At 45.7% G+C, this 14,428-nt stretch overlaps 5 protein-coding genes across 5 annotated transcripts; 3 read left to right on the forward strand and 2 right to left on the reverse strand.

Annotated features, from left to right (window-relative positions):
* Positions 1-1,604: 1,604 nt before the first annotated feature.
* VTN77DRAFT_4951 (uncharacterized protein) lies at positions 1,605-2,853 on the reverse strand (the record flags this gene model as incomplete). The annotated part of the gene is made up of 5 exons (XM_069421067.1): positions 1,605-1,844; positions 1,897-1,984; positions 2,047-2,611; positions 2,659-2,701; positions 2,824-2,853. The coding sequence occupies 5 exons, from the start codon at positions 2,851-2,853 to the stop codon at positions 1,605-1,607; spliced, it is 966 nt and encodes a 321-aa protein (XP_069277326.1).
* A 1,587-nt stretch (positions 2,854-4,440) lies between these two features.
* Positions 4,441-4,802, forward strand: VTN77DRAFT_4952 (uncharacterized protein; the record flags this gene model as incomplete). The annotated part of the gene is made up of 2 exons (XM_069421068.1): positions 4,441-4,444; positions 4,495-4,802. 2 exons carry the CDS (start codon positions 4,441-4,443, stop codon positions 4,800-4,802), a joined length of 312 nt encoding a protein of 103 aa, XP_069277327.1.
* Positions 4,803-5,164: 362 nt separating this feature from the next.
* VTN77DRAFT_4953 (uncharacterized protein) lies at positions 5,165-6,418 on the reverse strand (the record flags this gene model as incomplete). The annotated part of the gene is made up of 3 exons (XM_069421069.1): positions 5,165-6,043; positions 6,091-6,299; positions 6,358-6,418. 3 exons carry the CDS (start codon positions 6,416-6,418, stop codon positions 5,165-5,167), a joined length of 1,149 nt encoding a protein of 382 aa, XP_069277328.1.
* Positions 6,419-8,756: 2,338 nt separating this feature from the next.
* VTN77DRAFT_4954 (uncharacterized protein) lies at positions 8,757-9,765 on the forward strand (the record flags this gene model as incomplete). The annotated part of the gene is made up of 3 exons (XM_069421070.1): positions 8,757-8,765; positions 8,817-8,927; positions 8,989-9,765. 3 exons carry the CDS (start codon positions 8,757-8,759, stop codon positions 9,763-9,765), a joined length of 897 nt encoding a protein of 298 aa, XP_069277329.1.
* A 3,024-nt stretch (positions 9,766-12,789) lies between these two features.
* Positions 12,790-13,311, forward strand: VTN77DRAFT_4955 (uncharacterized protein; the record flags this gene model as incomplete). The annotated part of the gene is made up of 1 exon (XM_069421071.1): positions 12,790-13,311. One exon carries the CDS (start codon positions 12,790-12,792, stop codon positions 13,309-13,311), a length of 522 nt encoding a protein of 173 aa, XP_069277330.1.
* Between the last annotated feature and the right edge of the window lie 1,117 nt (positions 13,312-14,428).

The following is a 14,428-nucleotide window of genomic DNA, read 5'->3' on the forward strand; positions in this document are numbered from 1 at the left end:
GGGGTACTCTATATTATATAAAAGCCCCCTTATATTTTATATTTTAAATATATAATATTATATCAATCAATCAATTACCAGCCAACCAGCCCGGTATCCATCGAGGTGGGATTGATACACCTCCTGTCCAATGGAGAATAATGACCTTGATAGAGCAGTAGTCATTGCAGTAAACAGGCAATTAATTCAAGCAGGCAGGTAGGTAGGGAACTGAGTCATGCTGCAGGAAACCATACTATCCAGACAGACAATCATGCAAGGCACTCACACTCCCACCCATTCGACTTTAATTAAAGCACACAGTACGGAGTATACTTGTCGAAAAGAGGAGGGGAAACCAGCCTTAGCCAATGGTCAAGCAAAAAATCAGGTGCCCTCCGCTCGGATTCTTTCCGTCTCACTCTCACTCTTTCTCTCTCTGTATCTCTCGCGTCTCGTGGTAGTCCTGACGAAAGAATGCACGGCGTCTGTTTACACGTGTCAAGCGGTAATTGGGATGGGGTCAATGCCAGGACAGATGAAATAATTCCCTACTCTAACTTACCCACTTAGGTAACTTTGATTATTCGCCGCTCCACTCTGTTGTACCACTTGAAGACAAAAAGAAAAAGAAATGAAATGAAACTGGAACAAACTTCCTACCTAGATAAGGATCTAATCGCATCTCATTACTCGATATTATTGCGACAATGAAGGAGACGAGTACCTAATTGCATACATGTATACTACTATGTCAAAAGTTTCTGGCATGAGAAAATTTGGATCAACTTTATCCTTAAAGAAAAAGTTATTATAGGCTTTAGATAAAAGAAAATTCCTATATGATAAAACTAATTTGATTAATTTCAAAACTAAAGATCTATTTTAAAAGTACCTTCTATATACGATATTTTTGAAGAAATTGGGTCTGAAATATGCGGATTTTGCGGGAAAATGGGCTCTGGCCGGAAACTTTTGGGAAGTCGCTGTACCTACCTAGATTCTCTGCAAGAACTACATTAGTAATCCAGAATGGATGGATACCAAGGTTGTCGGGCTCAAGGTACTAGTAGGGAATTCTATGCCTAACCTTACTTAGGTCTATAGTCTATAGTCAGTCTATATTCCCTTCCTAAAGAACTGGTACTATAGTAATGACCGGACAGCGAGGGAAGCTATCGGACCATGTTGTGGAAATAGAACAAACAGTGACACCCTGTAAGTGTATTGTATTATGACTTCTGGCGTCTTCGACGGCGCATGTGTTCAAAGAAGCGTTGACTTGTTTGTTGAGGAAGTTCTGGGACGGGAATTGAAGAAATAGACCGTCTATTTACGTGTCGCAGCGAAGGATTTTCGAATTGAAGGCATGTCCCTCATATGGAATCCGATCGGATTTTTTTTTCTTTTTGGTCCTTTTCGTATATACTATACTCTTATCCATCTATTCGCTGATAAAGTCCTGACTGATCCAGAGGAGATATCGAGAATTTCATCTCGAGTGAATGGAATGACATCACACGCTGAAAGATTTATATAACCGCCCGTATATATACACTTCCAAGCCAACCGTTCTTGGAACGCCTTATCATTATCGTTATTGTCATCCTCATCGTTATTCAAGCCTACCGCCGACCTGGCTTCCTCCCATAGACGAAATGGATCGCCACGTAGAGATGGTTCCGCCCATTGGTCAGCTCCGTCTTGACGCCCTCCATCAGCTCACGGATCTCTTCCATAGACCACCGGAGCACACGGGTAAAGGGCGCCAACGTGAACGCTTCGAACGCTTCGAGACAGTGGACCAGCATCAGGTAGCCAATCTCCTTGAGCCGGGGGTCTTTGGCCCAGGGGCCAACGGGGACCTAAGAGCGTTAGATCAAAGATTTATTAATTGTATCGATCGTCTTGGGCTACCTTATAAACGTCATCCCGCACATCGACAAAGCCGTGCCGTTCCAGCCGCTCTTTCAGCGTCTCGGCAGTGTTCATCGGTTGATTGATCCTGACATCGTCAGCCAGTTTCACCAGCCAGAGACTACTCATCACTGATCGGTGTCGACCCACCTCTCACAGGCCTCGTTCAGCTTCTCCTGCCACAAGGTGACGCTCGGCGTCCGGCTCAGGCTGTCATCGTCCGACCGGTACACCGACTCGTACTCCTGCAGCTCCACCCATCCGTCCTCGGTCAGATTGGCGTAGATCTGCTCCAGCAGGGCCTCCCAGTCCTTGATCGATCCCGCCATGGCCCGTCCGTGGATGTAGTCGAACTTCTCCTCGTACGTCCACGACGACTCGACGTCGTCGACGAAGAAGCGGCACTTGGGCAGGTAGGAGCTGGGCTGGATGGGCGACAGGTCGATCCCGACGACCTGGCTGTCCGGATGCTCGTCGGCAAAATCAATGGCCCACGATCCGGTGCCGGTGCCGAAGTCGAGCACATGGCGCGGCTGCGACTGGAGCGGCGAGCGGTACAGGCGTCCGCGGAGCAGCATGCGGAAGATGTGGTGGGCCAGGTCGAGCCGTTCCTGCTCCTTCTCATCGTTGGGCATCATGTATGAGCCCTCGTGGAAGGCGTGGTAACGGCGGCCATTTTCGTATTTGTAGTTTTGGATGGACCGCGGGCCAAACTCTGAACTCAATGAGCTTGAAGCTGTCGAATATGATCACACAACTTACGGCTGTCGGTCAGGATGGAGGTTGCATCGTATTCTTCAGCATTCTGTTGGTAGTCAGCAGGGAAACATCAGTAGGCAGATTGACGACAAAACAACAACCCTCAAAATACAGGCATCCTCTCAAAACACCCGCATATACAAATGAAAAGATAGCATTGCTACTCACATCAACCTCCAACGGAGTTTGCCCACTCATGGTGGTCCAGATCGATCGAGCTATCGTCGGGTGGGACGCGTCTGTGCACGATAAGCGAGGATCAATCGGTAGTCGATATCAGTCAATCTCACTCTGGAATTAATTATCTGGAATTAATTCAATCCTCAGATCGCCGTCCACAAACCAAACGATGCTGTGGACCAGAGCCTTTCGAGAAAGCATCAGGAGACGGGAGAGCTGGCTCTGCGGAAGAAAGGGGAAACGGCGAGTCAGCTCTCATCCCAGGGACTGGCTCGTTGAGTCGAGTTGAGTCGAGTTGAGGCAGTAGAATGTGCTGAACCAGACGGTTGGGAATTGAATCAGGGGAAATTCGATCCCGGGGCCAGGGACGCGGGTTCAAGGATCTCTCTCCGCCAGGAAGGTTAGCTTCTTACCTGTTTGGTAAAAAGGTACAGTCTGATATTTTCTTATTCGTGGAACTCCAGGGCTGCACCGCCTTGGCTGGATCCTGACAACAGAGCTGTAACAAGATCAAACCATTAATATACATAACCATTCATAAAGATTCATAATATTCCTGTCAGGACTGACCTCAACGTCCTTGACTTTCCTTTTTACGCTGCCTGCATAATAAAAATAAAAATGCCTATTATTACAGTACATGGTTACTATGGAGTCAGTCGTAGAATTTCCATGTCTTGTCTCCCTTTCAATCCTAACCCTTTTTAAATCGCTTTTTGAGAATGAATTGATTCTTTTAATTATTACTATCAACCGTACTATTAGGAAAATTAATATTAATGAGTGAGGTACAGTACTTGGACACGCTCGAACAGTCGGAGTCACCATCAAACTCAAAGGGGAAAAAAAAAGTATTATAGACACCTATGTTGTAATCTATGTGTGATTAAACCGTAATATTTACAGTATACTTTGTACATACTAACAGATGTAGTCTAACCTCCAAACCATAAAACAGCCCAGTTTCTTTTCAATTATAATGCCAAATAAATAGAAACTATCTCTTTAATCGAAGGACAGTGGAACCATCTATGATTTTTGCATTCATGTGGATTTAGCGTGTGCACGAAAATTGGTGGAATCTAACCACCTACACTCGCAGAAAATTGTAACTTTTATATACAAATTCTTTGACTTAAAACATAAATTATAAGCCCAATATTAGGGTTTCGGAAAAAAATAAAAAAAAGATTTCTAGAGATAATAGTATAAGTCTATGAAGAAAGTTCCATGACCTGATGCAGGCAACGTCATATAAGACAAAGATACATGGGTAGGATCTTGTCCAAAAGGTATAGAGTACATAGGCTTATATGGGCGGGCCTCCTCTGACTGCAGGTTGTGCTTGTTCCCAACGTCTGTTCTTTAGCACGACTAGTTCGTTGTGTACCAACAGACGCAGGCCATGGATCGAACCCTTTCCTTACCCTTGCCGTGTCCAGGTCAATGACTGCTTTACGCACTACGATGCAGTAACAGGATTCGAATCACAAGGCCACTATCATATGCACCCTTCCTACTGGATCAACAAGGGGAGATTCGAAAGACATCTGGATGAATGACTGATCGTCAGAGCCCACTCCTTTCACCTCGGTCTTTGACAACATGAGTGAGTGCTCTTGTAACATGACTGCTTTGATAGCTTCTAACAGACTTCAGATAATATGATATGGTATATAGATCATCACCTCTCTCGCGGCTGTTCATGGGTCCTCCTGGCACTGATCGACACGTCCTCTCTCCGTCCGGATATCGAGTTCCCGGATCGACGAGTCCAGGTACCGGTGTGGAAAGACAACTATCGCGGCACCTTTGTTTCAATGAGGGCGGTTTGGAATCACTTGGGCGTGGATCATAGCGTGGGCCAATGGTCAGAATGGTTCGCGTTGGACTACATCCCGGCGCATATCATAGCAATGGCGAGAGTGTTCCCGTCAAGTGACTGCACAGCCGGAAATTTCTGCTAGCAGTGAGGAGACGTGGCTGGGGTAGTTTACCGCTTATTCCCAATGCTACCTACGTTTATGCTAAGATTGGACAGACTGGTCGCAGCACCAATTCGTAACGAGTTGAGAGAACGGCATGCAGTAGAGCAAAGAGGAATGTTCGACGAGCTCAACAGGCCGGGTCGATTGCTGGAGAAGATTTGTCAGTTGATCCTGTGCCATGCTTCAATCCAGAGGATAAGAGAGTTTATGACCCTGGCTTAGTTCCGAGTAGGAGAATCCTATAGTACGCGGACAGAGATGTAGAATTCCAAAAGCGATACATGTCATGATAGACACATAATTAATGAATGATCATTTTATATGCGTGATTGCGTCATCTCCTATAACTTCGCCCTTGGCACATCCTCTCGACTCAGGACCCGTGTTCCAGGCTCAATGGCTATCGTACTGCTCCTCGAACCTAACCAGCGTCGCAAGACCTCTTCACTCCCCTCGCCTGGCTTCAACATCGGTAGAGAATCTCCTTCATCATCAACAGGAAGAGAGGGTGATCTGTTCAACGACACCAATGGCCGATTCCTCCCCACATCCCTTACATCCAGAACTGGCGTCACGCAGGCATCGATGCCATCAAACACCCCTCGCCAATACCGCTGAGTCTGCGATGCGAATCTCTCGGTAAAAACGCTTCTCAGCTCGAGCCACTTCGCTCGATCATTTCGGTCCGGAATCGCGGCTGGATCCAGCCCCAGGCCGCGGACAAACCGGTCGTAGTATTGTTGCTCCAAGGCCGCTACGGCCATGTATTTCCCATCCTGGGTGCGATAGACGTCGTAATATGGCGCGGAAGCGACATCCAGGGCCGTCTCTCCCTCAGGCTGGCCCTGTCTTCGCTGCCGGGGAAAAGTCGCCAGGTAGGACACACCGTCTACGACGCTGGCGTCGATGACCTGACCCTCTCCGGTGGCGGCGCGGTGCAGCAGAGCGAGCAGGATACCCACGGCGCAGGACATGCTCCCGCCGCAGAAATCGGCAAGGTAGTTGATCGATGGTTTCTGCAATCTCTCATCGTTCCTGAGGAGGCTCAACGAAGCCAGCACGCCCGACACAGCCAGAAAGTTGAGCTCATGGCCCGCACGGCGCGCATACAGGCCAGCATTCTCATCAGTAGTGGTACCATTGCGACGAAATCCTGTGTCACTCGCGCGTAGATCAATCGTGGATTGCGACGACAGAGAATCTCCGGCCCCAGCCCGAACCTGTCGAGCATTCCCGGACGATAAGAATCGATCAGGACGTCAGACACATCGACGAGGTCGAGGAATGCTCGACGCGAAGAAGGGGATTTAAAATCCACAACGACGGATTTTTTCCGTCGACAGAGCGAATCGACGTACGATCTGGGGGCTGTCTGGGAAGCAGATGAAGGTGGATCTACTCTCACGACATCGCAGCCGTAATCAGCCAGGACCATGCCTGTGAATGGGGCCAGACCGACGCCGGAAAGCTCCAGGACTGTATTGAGTTGTTGGTGATGATAGATATAGTAAGAGTAATGTATGAGGTTTCTAACCCTTTATTCCTCTCAATGGTGCGTGTGCAGGTGCATGGTCGTTGCTCCCCTCCGAGACCATTTCCACGTTCTGTTTCCGCTCTCTCTATAAGAAACATCACAGGACGACTATTCTGGCCATTAGATTCGATACAAGACATGTGGAATGACCCAGACCCTCATGTACATACAGGGCCATCGTATAGCTAGAGTAAGCTGAAGTGAGCTCGGAGAGAGAACACATTCGAATCCAGCCGTGGAACTCTGGGAGGAACTTGCAGAATTCACGCAAACCGCCAAAGATAATCATTTGACAGAACTGGCACGTCCCTGGCATACCTAGTTATTTCCTATTTCATTTACATGCATCGACGTCCAATCCTGCGGTATTTGGATTTGGACAGGCGTGCAGCTGTCCCTCCGACTTACCCCGCTGGACACGTGTCTAGCTTGATGCAGCCAACGCACGATTGAAATTTTGGTATTCAACGAAGTATATGAGATCCAGCATTCAAAAAGGCTTGACTGGAGTAAAGTACAATAAATGGATGGATTCCCTTTCTTCTGGTCGTGAAGGGCGATATGAAAATATACTTCGTTCCATGGCAGATTGTCAGTGTATAACCCTAACCTAACCATGATGCTAGCTACATCGTCTCGGATGCAATAGTCGAGGAGCAACAGTTGGAAATGCTAGGTACATCAGCTAAAACCACAACTAGGAAACACCACTTTGCTTTCCTCGTTATCGTTATTATAAAAGCCCTGCCCCAAGACTACGCTCGAGGCAAATCTTTAATGGAATTATCCATGTACTGTACTCTACCAAGCTGCTATCATCTCTACTAATTGGCTTGCCTGCTGAGCTTCACTGGTGACTATTTTTGCACAACGATCTCATACATATGCGATGACCTCTCTGCGTTTCCCACATCGACAGCTGAGCAAGGTCTCCTAAGATATCATCAGGGTGCCCAGTGCACCGCAAGGATTCACGTTTCCAGCCTATGCCCTGATTTAATTTTTGACAGAAACCTCTGTGAGACAGACATTAGGATGCATCACTGTCCTATTCATGTGCGATTCAAGGATTTAATTTAGGAAGTCAGTGCATGAAATGGCATGCTCCAGTAGGCTCTCAACAGCGATCTCTCTCCCCGTCCTATCCACAGCGGGAGAGGGCCGGCTCATCACTGTGTGGATAGATACATACCTAGGTAAACTACGTCATTCCCAGATTCAGTCATAGCTGCGCTTTCAGCTCCCAGTGTGGAGTATTGACTCATAATATCTCCCGCTTGAATATGAGATTGTGACTTTTGCCACTATAAATAAACGTGTATAAAGCTTAATCAAATTCTGGGAGGCTTGAGAAAAGATTGCTCACCCTGCTTCACCGGTGTTCAATGAGCGGTCGCCGGGCCTAATACAGGGAGAATCATACTTACTCTCGCAGAAACCATGGAGATCATAGATAGGTCTGCCGTATAAGGCCCTTTTCTTGTCCGGTTTGTGAGCCACTCACGTTCTCACTCTGAAGCTAATGAGACTATAAAAGGAAATTCTTGCGCCGGATAGCCAGCCTCTTTAAGTCTCCTTACATCATTTGCTCAGGCAGAATACAGACAGAGCTAGGCTGTACATACAGAGTACCTACCTGAGTACCTTAGCTTCAAGTAGCAAGATGCAGACCAACCAATCGATCGATCGATCAAATCATCGGAGCTACAATAGCATACTCTTAGTTTGCATGATGATTCAGCCTCGGAAATAGGACTTTCCTTTGCTAAATCCGCGAAAGAAATGAGCAATATCCAAGGCTGCAACGTAGGAAAAATATGGATATTTGTTAGTATCTACGATAGTAGCCGGGTGGGATAGAAAGCAACTAGAAGAAACAGCATGTTTGGCACTCGACCAAACGAGACAAATATTATTAAGAACTGCGGGGACTGCGGGGGCTATGGAGTACCTGGTTTGGTAACTTCCTATACCTACCCTGATAGGTAACGCATGAACATTACTAGGTAGATATTTAGGAACCTAATCTTTTCTGATACGGGTTAATGGAATACCGCAAATTGCATTACTAATATAAGTCTATCGGTCTATAAATACTTCGGAGAGAGGCCGTGTGGGTATGTACATATTCGCACCTATGTATATAGATATCGCGTACCGACATACTCAAGACAATTTTGTGATGCGATCGATGTATCTATCATATCACTGCACAGTATAAAAGGGAACTCGAATCCCTTCTCGACACACAAGACTTTCTATTTTCCTTTTTTTTTTTTCGATTGTTTTAGCATCAGTTTTCTACTTGACAAAAGTGAACACTGTCTAAGAATCAATCTACTGCTTCAAAGCCATTTATTTTTATTTATTCTCTATTTTCCAGTAACTTTTCTACAAAGATGGCAGCTGTCCCCGGCGCAACCATCCACGAAAAATTCGCCAATTTCTCCATCATTTAGGCAGTCTATAAGAAAGTCGGTGAGCATGGAATCCGGGCTGATGTCTTGATCCCCAAGGAGGTGCCCTCCGGCAAGCGACCGGTGATAGCTCGCTTCCACGGCGGCAGTCTGGTAAGTCTGCTATCCTTTGCAAAAGGACACTTGCGCAGAGATGATAACAATGTTCCTGCAGATCTACGCAGATTGGCTCTCTCCTCCTGAGTGGTTCCCGCCATGGCTCCTCGAACTGGCCGAGAGACACGGCGCAGTCATCGTCTCGGCCAACTACCGACTCCTCCCCGAAGCCACCGGCGTGGAGATTCTCAGCGATATCGACGATTTCTGGTCATGGCTTCATTCAGATGAGCCGAGAGAGCTACTTATCAACTCCTCCATCGAGCTGGACCTGAACAAAATACTCACCGCCGGGGAGTCGGCAGGCGGTTTGCTCAGTCTGTATCTGGCGCTGTCTCATCCGGACGAAATTCGAGCTGCGACAGTCGCCTATCCGATGATCAACCTGGATCCGCCATCGTTGTACCCGCCGTCGAGGAGTCAATTGTTGCCCTATGTCCCGGGGTCAGTCATCACGGAGCACCTGATGACCGTGAAACCAGGACACGTTGAGTCCTCTGCGCCGTCTCCCCACAGAGATAAACTAGCAGCAGCGTGCTTCCAGCATGAGAAGGTGTTCGATTTCTATACCCGTGAGGCAGAGAAGTCGCCATATCATCATGACCGCCTCTTTCAGCTCCATCGGCTCGATAGCCCCGGACAGAAACTGCCCCGTGGTGGGATTGCCATCATCCACGGTGAAGACGATGACATGGTCGTTGTGGAGTCGAGCAGGCGATTTGTCAACAAGGCACGAGAGGTGATGAAAGACAGACAGGGTGGAAACAACGTGGTTTTGTCGGTGCAACCGGGCGGGCATGGCTTTGATGGGACAGCATCTTTGAACGATCAATAGCTGAGTCATGCTCTCAAGGTTGCTGTTGGTACCTGGTTGGAGTGATGCTAGCCAAAGCGATCTCACCTGAGAAGGTGAAGTATGCGGTTATCCGAGCCAACGAAGGATGGAATCATATTGACCCTGGCAGGATTTGGGCCTATAATAGTTTATTTGCTCATCATTCTCATTTTCTCTAACCATCGTCTTCAGTCTAGTTAAGCTAGAGTTCTAGTGCTTAGTCACTTAATCAAAATAAATCGTCTCCGTCGTTTTCATTGACATGTTATATAGAGAAGTACGAACTTGGAGAGGGTAGGCACGTATTTGACTTAGATAGGGCCAATCGATTTTTTTTTATTATCTATCTATAGTCACGTACCATAGACTTTCACTGCTCCCTTCTGGAAGAATCAAAAGGGTGCCCCGGCGTTATCCATGCGCAACTGAAGTGGCTCCGAGTGAGACTATTATGCAACCTCCGTCGACCCATGATAATGAGTTCATGAGAATCTGATTTGAATCGTTTAATGATTCTAGTTCAAGCTGCGACCACTTGAATTCAAAATTGAACATCTTTACTGTAGTTGTGATAGCCAGCTGCTGTTTATCTTATATATCATTTTCATGGTTCTATTCTATAAACATGACCGAGTTATAATAGGAGTATATAAAAACTGAGACTATAATGAGTTCAGCAATAAACTACCCAGCAATAATATAGCTTTCCTTAAAGACAATATAAAAGTCTAAAGAATTTTATAAAGTTTACCTGGAGAGACCTTAATATAACGTTATAGAAAATAACCTTATGGAAATGGTAACTTAGACAGACAGTATTTTATAATCATCTACAGCATCAGTACTAATCTTACTTCTATATTCGGTACTATTAATCGATATACGAAGATTTAATAGACAGTGTCTTGCGGCACCCTTCCTTAAATGCCATCAATGGTAAAGGTACCTATATCCACTAGCTGTAAGGACGCCATTCTCTCTAGAAACTGGACCAATGACCACACTGGGATTTGTGTGGGGATTGTTCCTGACATCCATTGAGATTCACACTGATTAGTCTGGCCTCATTATCGAAGCACTTCGGTGGAGACTTGACTTGCCTATCTTGTCTGTCTCACTGCTATCAACTTCAAAACTCAGTCAATGAATTAAAAAAATTCAAGTACTGCAAGTATTATTTTTCTTCAGAGACGTTGGCTCCCGAGTATACAACGGTCTCTTCCAGATCCTCCGTTGCTCGCTTCCCAATCTCCAAGATCTGCGTCTGGGCCTTGGATTCCGTCCATCCGACACAACGCCCCTGGCGGACGACATAGCGGACATGTGGATCGGACTGTGGGAGCAGCTGACCGCTAGTCGAAGTAGCTGGAAGAGATTAGAAACAGGTCTTTTTAAACGCTGACTGGAAGGATTCGAGAGGGCAGTAGAGAAACGGAAGAATAAGTGTAGAGAAGAAGAACGGAGGTACACGCTGTCTGTAAACGTTTCTAAGACTGTTTTACTTCGTTGATGGTATTGAAGAAGAGGCGCATTAACTTATGATTAGCCCTGGACGCTCTTTTGCTCTTTTACTCTTATTATTATTATTATTATTATTATTATTATTATTATAGTTAGAATAATATGATTTCATTGTATTCCCAGAACAAACCCCGTCTGTTCCAGTTAATTAGATGTAAACAGAGCACTATATAAGTTAATTCATGGATATAATGGAATCTTATTAGCTTTTGGTCTTAATATATTACATAAAACCTACTTTTTATATGAGAGGTGGGTAGTGTTTTTAGATACAGCAGAATAAGGTATCTCTACTATAATGATTTTAAAGGACTGGTTTCAGAATATGAAAAGAATAATTATAAATAGCTACATAAGTACGACATATTCATTCTTTTCTTATTTTGTGCTCTCCCATCTGCCAATTTCTTATGGGAGGGATTCTGACTGGATCATAGCTAATTCCATGCATTTGTCATGACTCCGTTAAAATTAAAATAAATTAATTATACGGAGCAATCTAACCAAGACTTGAAGTGAAGCCAAGGGAAATAGGAGCAGAAAACAATGTACGAAGAACAGAGGAGAATATGTTCACGATAGGGGCCAGGTATATGATATACATAAACTTAAACCTTCCCTAATCAGGAAGAAGCTGCTCACATGATTTGAGTCATATGACCACATGTCACACTTTGTGTCACTTGCTGAATAATGAAGCCCCGGATTAACTATTTACTCCGTATTGCAGGAATCTCGTAGAAACCATAGAATCGGGCTTAGAAATTCTGCAGGACAGCTGCTCTTCACACGTGGCCTCTAACTAACCATTTGCGTGCTAGTGTTATGTATTATTAATTGTGATGAATGACTAGTTATTATTAAGTTAAGCCAAGTGATATTATTAATCGGCTAATTGTTGGATAATCAGATAGACCCCTCGGACGCTAATGTTTGCTTGGCTGTACCCCTGTCGATTTAGCTAGCTGGCCTGTGTTTGAGATAGTAGACTATACAGAGTAGATGTAGAAGTAGAGGAGAATGTTGATAGAACTCCTCTCCAAAAAGGCCATGTAAAGTCCTGTATACAACCCTCTATATAGTCCCTAATAAAGGCCTTACAAGACCTACGATACAGCCCTATCAAGTTTATTCCAGGCTGTACAGGAGCTTTACACGGCCCTAGGCGGGGTCTATAACCTTTTCAGACAGCAGTTTTATCAGCATTCCCCCTTTACCACGTCAAACACAAAAAAGACAACCATCCCCACAGGAGTGCGTCTGAGCATATTTTAGCGCAGAGGGGTGTATCCGAGCAATTGACGTATTATTAATCCTTTCCTCAGCCCCGCGTTTAATTGCCTATTTAATACGGTGTAATCTTCCACCAAAGGATTGTTGTACCACATCTCGAATAGCTATAAGAACATCAGTTCCAGCTGAACTTCTCCCCCGATATCACTGTCCGAACTCTCTCTCTCTGACAAAGTCGCATCTCTTTTGAAAAACTCACTCAAACTCAACATGTCGCAACCTCCTCTGTACACCTACAGCGTCCCGACCTTCATCGGCGGCCTCAACACCCTCTCCCACATCCTGAAAAAGGCCGAGGAATATGCCAAGGAGAAAGGCATCCCTCTCGCCGAGTTCGTCGACGCCCGTCTCTACGAGGACATGAAACCGCTCTCCTTCCAGGTGCAGACCGTCAGCAACACGGCCAAGAACTCCCTCGTGCGTGTCGCCGGCACTGAGCCCGTGCCCATGGAAGACAACGAGACGACCTTCGAGGAGCTCCAGACGCGGATTACCCGGACGATCGAGGTGCTGAAAGCTGCGGACGCGAGCCTGTTCGCCGGCAAGGAGGACGCGGACGTGACGTTCAAGGTCGGTCAGTACGAGCGCCACTACAAGGGCCAGGCGTACATCACGGATTTCGCGCTGCCGAACTTCTACTTCCATCTCAACATGGCGTACGCGATTTTGAGGAATAAGGGGGTGCCGATTGGCAAGGTGGACTACCTGACTAGCTTCAATGAGCAGAAGTGAATATCCAGCAAGCACAGTACACAGTGTTAAATAGCGTTGCTATTGAAATGGATTTCCACGCAATGGAATTATTGAAATGAAAGTTTCCTTGATTATTATTCTTTTCCTTTCTCTTCTTCTTATTTTTTTTTAAGAGTAATTCTAGTTTTACTACTATTGTTAACTCCATCGTCTTTTAGGACAGTGGAAATCCAACAAACAAACAAAAAAAAAAAAAAGAAGAAAAAAACAGGAAAGAGGAAAGGACAGAAAAAAAAGTAAATCATCGGCAAGCAATGTAGTGGAAGGAGTCCATCACTCGGGAGTATGACCAGTTCAGGGAAAGTGATGTCAAAACACATCATGGACCATGATATTCTACCTGGTCACATGCGAAACAAACTCTGATCGAGTGTTTCTGGGAATTCCAATTATTAATATGCCAATGCTGCTAATTAAGATCCTATCACATTGCTAGTCTGCATTGGTAAATTTACAAAATATATCCCAGCATCGACATCTCGTAACGGTCTTGAGGATGGCTGCGCAAACTGCCACAGAGTCACCTTTCTCTGTTACCAAGCAGTGGTCATGTGAATCGAAACACCTGCACACTCCAGTGTAGTGTGTGCATGTGCTCCTCTACCATGTTGCACAGACAACTTCTATCTAGAATAGTATTACTAATAGCTTCTACGCATGTGTAGCCCTAAGCCGTCAGGGACTGGTATGCTCTGCTACATGAGGCTTTCAGTCTTCAACTACTGTCGAGGAAGACGATAAGATGACTGAATTTTGACTAGAACTATAACTCCTAGTATGACACGAAGAAAACAGCGATGATTAGAAAAGATGAAGATGAGAAAAACAGACTGGTTTTAAGCCCAAAAATCGATTTCGCCGATCAGATTCCATATCCTTCCTTTGTCTCGGGTATTTGCTTGGTTGGCTGGTGAGATTAATACCACCTAGGACTCCTAGGTGCTGACAGCTGGTACACATGTGTAGCCCTAAGCCGTCATGTACTAATATGCACCAGTACATGAGTCCTTTTGGCTTGAATTACAAGCAGCCAGTCCCTAGCCTATGTTTCAGGTTAGTGATACTCCAGGTACGTCACTGCAACCTGCCTCTAGTC

Source organism: Rasamsonia byssochlamydoides (assembly GCF_041956645.1).
Source record: "Rasamsonia byssochlamydoides strain NRRL 3658 unplaced genomic scaffold VTN77scaffold_35, whole genome shotgun sequence".
Taxonomy (NCBI): domain Eukaryota; kingdom Fungi; phylum Ascomycota; class Eurotiomycetes; order Eurotiales; family Trichocomaceae; genus Rasamsonia; species Rasamsonia byssochlamydoides.